The sequence below is a fragment of the Mya arenaria genome, chromosome 14 (assembly GCF_026914265.1).
Source record: "Mya arenaria isolate MELC-2E11 chromosome 14, ASM2691426v1".
NCBI lineage: Eukaryota > Metazoa > Mollusca > Bivalvia > Myida > Myidae > Mya > Mya arenaria.
Window position 1 is genome coordinate 35,368,342 of NC_069135.1, and position 11,944 is coordinate 35,380,285.

General features: G+C 33.5%; 1 protein-coding gene across 2 annotated transcripts; it reads right to left on the bottom strand.

Annotated features, from left to right (window-relative positions):
* Nucleotides 1-1,454: 1,454 nt before the first annotated feature.
* On the bottom strand, nucleotides 1,455-11,900 carry LOC128218143 (ras-related protein Rab-7a). 2 transcript variants are annotated; one of them, XM_052925700.1, is made up of 5 exons: nucleotides 11,823-11,900; nucleotides 8,099-8,182; nucleotides 6,195-6,321; nucleotides 4,017-4,235; nucleotides 1,455-3,391 (listed from the first exon to the last, which is right to left on the bottom strand). In XM_052925700.1, exons 2-5 carry the CDS (start codon nucleotides 8,149-8,151, stop codon nucleotides 3,173-3,175), a joined length of 618 nt encoding a protein of 205 aa, XP_052781660.1. In that variant the 5' UTR covers nucleotides 8,152-8,182; nucleotides 11,823-11,900; the 3' UTR covers nucleotides 1,455-3,172. The 2 variants fall into 2 exon arrangements, with proteins under 2 accessions (XP_052781660.1, XP_052781661.1); XM_052925701.1 differs by having other exon boundaries at nucleotides 8,099-8,179; nucleotides 11,823-11,891.
* Nucleotides 11,901-11,944: the final 44 nt, after the last annotated feature.

The following is an 11,944-nucleotide window of genomic DNA, read 5'->3' on the forward strand; positions in this document are numbered from 1 at the left end:
GCATAAATTTACTCAATATGTTAAGTCACTGAGCCAATAAAGAAAAAAGTCCATGCTATCATGTCTTTTACATTACTTGAAAACAAGAATCTCTACGTACACTTTATGTATAGATTTTAAGCACCGTAACGCTGTGAAGAATATCAGGTGCACATCATTCCGTTGTAAGTGCACAACATTGCTTGGTACATGTACTTAAAAACGAATGTCGTGTAAGACACGTTGGTCATTCAAAAATGAAAGTCGTGCGCTGGACAACAATTTATTCTCTGAGGTTTACTTCGACCTGTTCACAAAATGACCGACTCTTTTTTAATATCATGTCCAATGTTGTGCCAGCACGACTTTCACTTTTGAATGTCCAATGCCCCATGTCGTGCTGGCATGACATTCATTTTTGAAAGCCCAATGTCCAATGTCTTGCCCGGATGACATTCATTTTTGAATGTCCAGTGTCCAATGTCTTGCCAGCACAACTTTCATTTTTGAATGTCCATTGTCAAATGTCGTATGTTTAGCTAACTCCACACAGCTACATGCATATGTATAACAAACTTAATATTCGAGCGATACACCTTTTGCTACTTACTACATAATGCATTTATGGAAAATATTAATTACTGATAACAATATTGTAACCGTGTATTTACTAGCTGGAAAAGAAAAAAAAGCAATTGATTTGTGAGTGCTAAAACATTTACTGTGATATACTATAGTCTCATAAGGTAGAAATACCATGGTTTCTGCACCTCTCTTTCAAATTAAACTCGTTATCCTTTATAAGAACCATTATTTACATCTTTTCATCCTTTAAATTTTAGAACAATTGTGTGTTTTTTTGGTTAATCTTATTTGGGAGTAAGAGTGCATCTCATTAAAATCATATCGTGACGTTTACTTCATTTCATTACGTAATGAAGCGTGTATTGAGGATCTGATTTTAATGAGATTGGGAGTAAGAGTGCATCTTAAATGGAATATGGTCATGTAATTTTTTATTGAAACTACAATCCTAGTTATAAATTTGGACTGCACATATCAGTTACACGGTAAGTGGTGACCTCGGCTTTGGAGCTCAGAGTATGAATGCTTTGCTCAACATATCTTCCAGTGGTGTTTTATAATTCTATGAAATCCGAATATAAACCCATCTGTAACAATAGCACACACACAATATTGCAAAGAAACTCGATTGGACTTCATTGACCAACAAAACTGCTATTTTTTTTCCTTTATCTTTGAGACGAGAGTACGAAATCACATAATGACAATTATATGCCTGACACGTTGGTCCAATAGTGAACTATAGTTCTGTGTGTAACATTGTGACTATAAATCATTATTTCAGTACACATGATGGCCACAAATTCTACGCCACCACAAACACCACAGTCTCAATAATACCTCGATTTTCTGGGCAAAACACTGACGAGAAATTAAAACAAAATCGTACATGTATTTCGTACCTTTATATTTTACATATGAAATAATCATGGTCATTTAACAATGTGCCAATATAAACAAACCTCATTTATACAATCACTCAACCATTTCTGAACGGTAGTTTTTTGCGTCATATGATTAAAACTTCATCAAAATCACTGTGAACACCAGGAAGAGTCGGAATACTCTTAAGAAAAATTAACAAAAAACACTTACTAAAACATTTAAAGTAAAATGATTGAATAAACTAACTCCTTTTATGTATGATTGTACAAATGTGAAAGCTGACCAGCTTTTCCCACTATCAATGAACATGTATGCTAGAACATGCACATGATTTTCTGTGTTCTCAATATATGACATGAAAATGGGAGATAACGTGTTCACAGTGTTGCTCTATATACATAATAATCTATTTTGTTTATCAAAAACATGGTAATATGTATTATAACATTTAATGATTATGCCATATAACTGACAAGCCTCGCATTAAAGACCTAGACTTCTATCCAACTACTCATTTTGTAATCAAGAAGTGACCCCTAGCCATATAACTAATGACAATTTAAATTTCTACTACTTAAAAGAAAAAGAGAAATGAACACCGATAGTCACCAATTATCTCTCAACAATGACTTCATTTACACATTTAGATGTCTAAGGCCGTATAAACTTATTAATTTACAAACTACAAAAAAAAATCGAAAAAAAATCCAAGATGCTAGTATTCGATCAAAAGCCATATCCAAATAATAAAAAATATCACTGTCTTTTTTAGAATATTTCTCACACAAAGGATAGCTTAAGTAACATATATTTTTCAAGCATTTGAGGGCTGGGAGTTGAGCTGTATAATGGTCAATTAGACCATTATGTTGATACAGGAGGCTCTTCTAAGTGTTTTATGGGTTTACTGAGTATTTGTTCAAACTAAGATGTGTTAACATTAAAATATGCATCACTTTAAATATGCATGTACATGTATGTACAGAAATCCCCTATATGCATGGGCAGTGTCATAGATTTGAAAAACACACACAACATATCTGTATTTATAAATGATTTTGGTCAAACTTTTTGAAATTACTCCTTAATTTATTTAAAGCAATAGAAATCGTACGAATAACTGAGGGCTATTCCATTTTAACATAAAACCAATCCTTGGAATTGGACTGTTGCATTTAGATTCTTTTTAAAATTGTTGTAGCAAACCTCCCCTTTATATTTATTCTTTGGGATGGGCTGGGTTGTATGTTTAAATCGAATAGCCCTAAGAGACCCTGATTTAAAAGCATAAAATTACAAATACATGATTGCACATTCCATATTTACAGAGTACAGATTTCAATCGGAGGGAACATTATTTGCTTCAATTATATCATTTTGGTACTAGAATTTTTTCATGATATGACAAAGTAATATTTCAATAATTTTAAATTTAAATACATGTATATACTCTGTGAATGTTCAAAGCAGCAATGTCAATAATTATGAATGTCACAAGTTTTTCACGGCAACCTCAACAGAATACTTCACGAGTAGCGTGGAATATTCTACATTTCATTTTTTCACATTTTCACAATAACTCTATATCTCTTCAGAAATATTATAAGTAATTCCTTTATTTAATTTATGGACAGATGTCGCTCACAGAACTTTGGTTGTGGTGCCTCACGAAAGCATGATCACTATTTAAAATCAACAACAACAACAAGTAGTCATTGGCAAATCAGCAGCCACACCCTCCTTGGCTCTGCTTATTCTGGTCGTTATTAAGTCGGATCTGGTCGGGGAATTCGTAGTGTTCCACCTCCGTTTCCTGGGACAGTGCATTCTTGGCAACAGTTTGGAAGGCCTGTTCTACATTGATGGCTTCCTTGGCACTCGTCTCGAAATAGGGAATGTCTCCCTTCGAATGGCACCATCCTTGAGCTCGCTTTGCAGATACCTTAAATAAATCAGATTGTAGAGTGAACAATTTTAACTTGAGCTCGCTTTGCAGATACCTTATTTAAATCAGATTGTAGAGTGAACAATTTTAACTAAGTGTTTAAATAAGAAAAGAATTTTGCTTGAGCTGGCATTAGCATATATGGACAATATTGGTGCAGTAGCAAGATGGAGCTCCAGTTAAATAACCATTCCAGAAAGTCACTCTTAAGTTCTCAGTTTTTTACCTACAGTCTACATGCGTACAGTCAAACCTGGTTGAATGGTCACCTGTTTTAAATGGCCACCTGCCTTATCGAACAACTCCAAATACCCCCAAAACATTTTTACTATATAAAGTATGTGCATTAAGCGTTCAAGTTGCCCCCTCCCCTGTCTTAAGCAGCCACTTTGACCTTTCCCAAAGGTGGCCACTTAATACAGGTTGGATTGTATATTGTTGTCTAAAATAAGACAATTATTTTATAACATAATAAAATACAGAGGAAATATCCAATTTTTTGTCTATTACGTCTTGGTTATTTGTTCAATCAGTATAAAAATATTTTTGACAGTATTGATTTCATCTATTGCTCATAATATAATACTTAATAGGACATCAACAAACACTGGTTTATACATACAGCCCTGTTTTCCAAATCAATCTTGTTTCCAATGACAACAAAAGGGAAGTTTTCTGGGTCTCTCGGACTGGCCTGTATCAAGAACTCATCCCGCCAACTGTCAAGGGACTTGAATGTGTTGGGCATAGTGACGTCAAACACAAGTACACAGCAATCAGCCCCACGGTAGAATGCCACACCCAGACTCTGGAAACGTTCCTGACCCGCCGTGTCCCAGATCTGAAATATGGGAAAATGGAGAGCTTAGATACAGGTACATGTACTTGTTAATGTAGCTGAGGTGAAAATCTACAGATTAATTTCAATTATAGCTGTTGTGCTGGAAATCAGACAAAATGATACTTTCGACCTTTGGCGATTGAAAACTGATAAAAAAATTGATTAATAACTGAATATTATCATGCATGTAAATGTACAAACCTTTTTTTTTTCTTTTTTTTTTATTATTTTATGCTCATGACATGAAAAACCTCTTAGTAAGGTGACCTTGATCTTCAAGGTAGGGATAAAAGCATTGTATGTGAAAAGTCATATTTACATAACAAATTACAGCCTAGACGCAACAACCTATACTCTATGTGCATATATGTAGAATTTCATACTCATTGACCCCTAAGTGTGACCCCCTAAGTTTGACCAGGATGGTGGGTCGTGCACACAACACCTTGCCTAGATGTGCCTTACATCTCGGTCACTTTATTTCAAAAGCCCCATGCCTGACAAATCTACAGCCTGGACACAACCACCAATACCCTTTGTCAGGGTATGCGCATATATCCAGCATTCCATAATGATTAACCTCTAGGTGTGACCTTGACCTTCGGGGTATTGATCACATTTTGTTAAACCATTCATGTTCATTTCCAGACAAAAATGGATTCCCAACATTGGAATAATAATATAATATTAGAAATATAATGCATTTATTCACATGTATGTTTCTCTCAAATTTCCAAGGGAATGCGTGAACTTGATAATGTTGTAAATACATTTGTACTGACATTTCTTGGGCAAATCAAGCAAATAATAAGGAAAATTATTGATTGTGATCTTTAAAAAAAAATCCTATTATCTGTTATCACAAATTAAATCACAAGTATAATTATATCAAAACCAGCTGATGAATATTTCATCAATATCTTATCAATATGAAGCCTTGTTTTATTTTTTTTTACATTGTGCAATTTAACTTCCTTTTCATGACATTACTCATTCATTATCATAATATGAAACCTTAACTGATGTACCATTAGGTTTTTTATTTTTATTTTACACAACGCGCGAAGGAGTCAAAAGCAGGGATGTGATTGACCTGGCAACCGAAGGGCTGAAACCATTTCGGCCATGGGGGCACTTTTGGTATCAAAACCACCTGCCGTAGAAGAAAAACTGACTTTAAATTTGAAGCTAACTGGAATATCAACTCTAACAACCAAAAGCACTCTGGTAACTTTTTAAATGAGCTGAAATTTTTTTTATATATATATATTTTTATTTTTTTTTTTTGGGGGGGGGGGGTCCCTGGGGCTATTAGAGCCGCGGTATTCCGTGAATCCGCGGACAAATCACATCCCTGAAAAGGGGCAGAACTCAATCATTATTAAAGCCAGAGTAATGGGCCTTGTTGTGTAAGTGTATTTTCTCTGGCAAGGTGTGTAATAGGTTTCATCTGAATATATTAAAAAGTCTCAGAGTTATGGCCAAGGTTACAGTTTTTGAACGTCAACGCAACATTGATTAGGCTTTGAAAATAACTCACATTTTGGTAAATAACAGAAAATGCGTATTAAGTAAAAATTAACCAAACTCAGCTGTGTAATTATCTTGTTTTGAATTAGTCTGGTAAGCACTTTACATTAGTCTGCCTACTGAAGTTTCTACCACTTGACTTACAACTACTCATATAACTCAGGGCTCTTGCAAGGGGGGCGACTTGGGTGAAGTGGTCACATAAAATCTGCCCATTTGTAACATCAAAGAGGCATTGTGTTCGCCAACAATTTTTAGCATAAATATTATTTCAAATCTGTCAATCAGTATTTGGCCACTGTTATAGCAGTCAAAGCATTGCAATTAGCCATTTATAATACAGAATCCCCTTATCCCCTTAATCCCCTTATCCGATAATTGGGCCGTGTATCCTCCAATAAACTGTGTTTTAAATGTTCATGTCATTACCTGCATAGTGACTAATCTGTCATCCACCATCACTTCTTTTGTGAGGAAGTCGGCTCCTATCGTGGCTTTGTACTGGTTACTAAACTTTTTGTTCACATACTGGTTCATTAGAGATGTTTTCCCAACACTGCAATAACAATGAAATGTACATGTAAATCTGATAAACAATACATACTGTAGGGTTTTAGCTAAAGGGTTATGGGAGGGTGCATCACCCTGTTCTTTTTTTGTAGCACTCTTCTGCCCTCCTGGAGACCAGTATGTGCACCCTCCTGCCTTAGTAGAATTTAATGCTTAAATATTTCTTTTATTTGATTAAAACATAGAATATAATTATAAACTCATAAATTTGACACATTTGGCAGTTGAAACCTAATATTTACTTCAATTAGACATAATTCCCTACTTTTACTGTCAAATTCATTATATCCAAATATTCATAGCCTGACACATTGTGCCCTTTTCTCCCTTAGCACTTGGTCCCTTTTTTGCAGCACCCTACCTGGCTAAAACCCTACATACTGGCAGTGGGCTTGAAAATTTGAAAACTGCTTCAATATTAAAAGACACCATAGACAAGTTAAACAATTGATGCATAATTTGCATAGTGTCTGACAACTGGTCGTCTTTCTCATGACTTGATAAGTATGTTTTCAAAATCCAACTTGTTATAAAAAAATCATATGACTCTTACATCACATCCATTCATAAATTCATTATGTTAATAACTTATAACATGTACATATATTTTTGAAACTTTCAAAGGACCAGTTAACCATAACTACAATACATCACCATCACATGGTACGTATTATACATGTTGTTTTTAATGTATATCATTTCATGCTTTATTAACTAGAAACATATGGAGTTCATTTTTGCTATGCTCGGTCAGCCATTGGTCCCCACTGCTATTTTACCTTAGTATATAATTAATTTGCAGCTTGTTGCAACAATTAATTTTCATAATAAACCTTCTAGTAAATGGTATGTGCGTATTTAGCATGCACCTTTCTACATCACATTTATAACATTATAAGTTAGCTATCAAATCCCAAAATTCTATAAATACAAAGATCATGTGCCTGTATGAATCGTTACATAACATTATTACATTATGTATACCAGGATACATGGTGCTGGGATTTGACACATATACTCATTCGTGACTCCATGTAATATGTCTGTTATTTTTTAATAAATAATATCTTAAATATAGAAGGGATTATAGTAATACATTTTTGATTTGTTATACAAACATCTTTTACCATAACACATTAAACTAATATTTCACACCACCAATATGAAAGCCCGAATGCCATAGGTCAAGGACTGGTCACATGGTGATCCTCATATTTTGACATATTGGGTCACAGAAATTATTTTATTTTCTCATTCCGATGAATAAATGAAACATTTCCCATAAATTGATCAAAGTAAACAAGTTGTTGACATGATATTAAATATGTTATTGGGTTAAAAGGTGGCCCATTAGATATACGGGGTGCAGCAGGGGGGGGGCCATAACATTTTTAATATTTAATGTTTCCATGAACTTGTTATAACTGATTGCAAGGTTTACAAAATGCACTGACAACTTGAAAAGATTTTATTCATCATTTCTTACATATACCGTATTTTCCAGACTATAAGACAGGGAAATTTTGTCCCGATTTTTAACTTAAAGTTGGGGGCCCGTCTTATAGGCGAGTCTATAAGAATTGCATAAAGAATAGAGTCATAATTAGGAATATTCAACATAAGGTATTCAACTGACTAATTTATTGTCTGTTGATGACACCCCAATAAAAGTGACACGATCACACCCATCGGATTAAGACGACCATCTGCTTTGTTTCGCTACCATGAACACCTGATATAAGGCATATAGAACATCAACATACCCGCTGTCTCCCAGTATGATAACCTTCAGCAAGACCTTCTTCCTGGATGCCATGATTATGTCAACAGATTCTAACTGTCAGCTGCTGGAAGAGAAATAACGCTAATTAAGGCTAGTAGAAATTGTATTCAATTAGTCACGACTACCAACAATGGATGTGCAGTATTATCGATAAACCAATATATTACCATACAGAACAGAAGGGGCAATATTAGGGATACCTTCTTTAAATTTCTATTATTTTGGGATAATAATCATTAATGGGTTGTCCTTTAAAATGTATTTTCATAGTTCTTGATAGAAATTTCAACTGCCAGTTTTGTCAATTCAGCATTTTATTTATGATAACATTGAAACTGTTCTTCCATTACATCAATTTCATAATAAAAACATGTGACATTACAACTACGATTTTTAACTACAGTAATGAAAGGGTGCTTCACGGCTTTGACAAAGCTGCATCGATGCATCTAGCATGTGATTGTTGAATATTTGCCCCTGTTTAATTATGTCAAATTGCATTATGTAGTAAACTGTACCAAACTTCACAGTAAGAAATTCTTAAAACTGACGCAGAAAGAAAATCCTTCGAACGTTGATCATGAAACATTAGTATTATTTAAACAAAACAATATCCTTTTTTATCTTAATTTGAAGGGGTTAATTGAACACACAAATAAACATTTTCTGAATTAACATTTTCTGAATGAATGAATGTACCAGTACAAATTGTAGTTATTGTCAATACTATAAGTATTAAAAGTATCTTTTGAAAGGGCAGAAACTATAATTGACATCTAAAATACATTTTTAAATACCATAACGCATATGGTGGAAAGGTGGAGCTTGAAAGACCCTTGATCTTTGGATTTTTTTATAATAAAGTGTAGAATTTAATGCAAGCCGTAAGGTTGTATTCTACGAGGCTTCAAGTGTGATGAAACTGTTTTGAGAGACATCAAGTGACCATAAACAGTCTTATGAACCATTAAGTGTAAAATGCATTGCATATGAAGCTGATCAATCAGTTGATTATGAGTTAAACATTTTCTATTTATTATTTAGGCTTTATTCTATTATAAAAAAAAATATAAACATTTTCAAACACAAATGTTGTTATTTACATTCAGCTTATCTGTCAATTGAATTCATAATAAATAGAAGAATCCAAGGGGACAAGTTTTTTTGAAAGTAGAACTAGAGCAGCAAATGTTGCAGAATATGCTTGCCCTACTTTAAAGGCAACAAGTTTAGGTGATAAATAGTGCATATTATGTTAAAATTAAAGAACAGGCACTGTAAATACATTATGTAAATTTGAGTATAATTTAGTTCTGGGTCAAAACGGTTGGTTGTCAAACCTGGTGGAGAGATTTTACCCCTGCATTGCTGAAATATATGTATACTATACAAGGTGTAGCGATTTTTTTGGTGCAATTTACTGACTTCTAAAGGCAAAAAAAATGTCCATTTTCTCAAAAATTTATATTTTTTTCCCAATTTGATAAGTGCAGATTATGTTCATGAATAAAAAAGCAATGAATTTCTTGAAAAATAACCAATATCTAGACAAGACTAACTCTGTCACAGCATAATGTATGCATATTAAGAAGGTGAAAACATGTATATTTGCCATTATATTTGAAATTTTGTTCTGATTTTGTATTTTTCCCAATATGCACTTTTTTCCCCAATTTGCAAGGCACAGGCAGTATAAATTTTTCAATAAAGGGGTGAATTTTTCCAAGTAGATTTTTCGCATGATAATCTTCTAAACCTACCAACAACATATTTTTTTCAATTTTCAGTAGCCGGCTAATCCTAAAATTGCTAATAAAAAGAACTGCAATTTACTTAACGCTTTCATGTCTTGACCTACCATTGTTGGACTACTCACTAGAAAAATGTTGATGCAACTAGTAGGCGCGATATCAATGATAGTCCTGTTTTTTTCTGCTCATTTGCACTATCAGTCTACAGGTTTTTAATCCAATGAAACAACAAAGAAAAAATGTCCACTGTTAAGGCATTATATTACGCGATGATTTATCATAATCAAAATAAGTTTTGGTGCTTAGAGGTTATTATGCCTTGCCTGCTAATTAGCAGTTCATACATACATGTGGTAGATAACAGGAGACGTTACAAAACAATTGTCATATAACAAACATCAAAATTCGCTGATCATTACATGAAACTGTGCTGCGTGCCTAGATAGATCTGTTGTTACGGTTTCAAACTTAACTTAAGAAGAACACAAAGACAATTGTTGATTTTAAAGGCTAAATCTACAATGCAAAATATTTGGGTATGGTTCCTGGCCCGGCCTTTCAATTCAATATTGAAATGGCTTAACACAAATATTCTTGCTTTGTTAAAAAAACCTGAACAACTTTATTTGCATTCAACAACTAAACAATTTGTGCGCATCTTCTTAATCATAGAGAAACCTTGATCAATATTTTCCATTTTCACAATTTTTTGTGTTTGTTACTTCCAGTAAATTATAGGAGAAGTTGTTTATATACATTTTTTATTCTAGGTTGACAGCCTTGGACTGATTGTGTTTCTAAATATATATAAATTTTAACCTTGATTTTTAATGGTGTGAGGCAACAAAAACAAACATGCCTATTGCGAGCGTTTTTGCAGTATTTATATATCACAGTCATTGAAATTAGACTTTTGGATGAACAAGCCCGAATTTTTATACTATTGCATGGAATCATATTTTTAAACAAGCCCTGCTATATAAAATTCAGAATTTAGCAAGCCCGGAAGACATTTTACCAGCCCAGGGCTTTCGGGCTTGTGCTAATTTCAACAACTGATTTCAGCATTGAAATCAGCAGAAAAATGGCCTTCGTGTGGTCTAGTATCCTTGGCTGTCAAACTGTATAATTTTCACCAAAACATACCACAAATATCTCATTTTACTGAGAATGAGAGTCTGAATAGTAGTTAATTCCGATTGATAAAAAGACATTAATCGGAACTGCTTCTCACTTATGGTAGATTTGCCTTATTGATAACCGCCTTGGCGCAAGCTTCATATTGTCATTGATTTTAAAAACAAACAATAACGTTGACGATAAAGTACTCTAATTTAAGAAACTGTAAGTAAGGCTCCTACACTTACAAATTTTTGTAAACGTGTACATGGGACATTAAAAAAGGGTGACAAAATGGTCATAATTCAATATAAAAATATAAAAATATAAAGAGTTACACCTATTTTGCCCTATGCCCATGATTTTTTTTATGTGTCTGTAATGATGTTAGGTCATTATTTTAATCAGAATCAGTGAAAGACATGAATTACCTGAAAAAGTAACTGTCACAAAATGTTGACAATATAAATTAAAAAACAGTCCAAATTACAACGTAAAGAAAAACAACAACATTGGTAAAAAAGGCAGAAGAAAAATGTCAGATCAAAGTCAAACTAACGAAGAGTGTTTGTTTCATCCTGTTTTTTTCCAATCAAGACATGCCTTTTGAAGAAAAACAGTTGACTTGATCTAATAACATGTCATGATTAGATCAGCTGATTTGTCACCATTTCTTGATTTTCTACGTTTTTTAAAACAGACAAAAACACTTTCAAAACATAACAAAACACAGACAACCATTCATTTCAGCGTTTTGAACAAACCGTATACATAGTAAAATATAAGTTTTCATTGATGAAAAGGTTTCAAACCTTAAATGGTATGTATACTCACAAATAATTAATTGAGATCAAAGTTTTCACTTTCTGGTCCTCCCCAAAAATAAGATGGCGAAGAATCATGTGATCGTGACGTCATCGAGAATGGTTCTCGTTTCACAGTGTCGCTATCGAGGG

Bases quoted from the DNA above. Each gene is read 5' to 3' on its own strand.
- LOC128218143 (XM_052925700.1), bottom strand. From the start codon at position 8,151: ATGGCATCCAGGAAGAAGGTCTTGCTGAAGGTTATCATACTGGGAGAC. The intron at 4,236-6,194 runs GTAATGACATGA...CCCATATTTCAG, and splicing joins ACAGATTAGTCACTATGCAG to ATCTGGGACACGGCGGGTCA. The intron at 3,392-4,016 runs GTATGTATAAAC...GATTTATTTAAG, and splicing joins TTGATTTGGAAAACAGGGCT to GTATCTGCAAAGCGAGCTCA.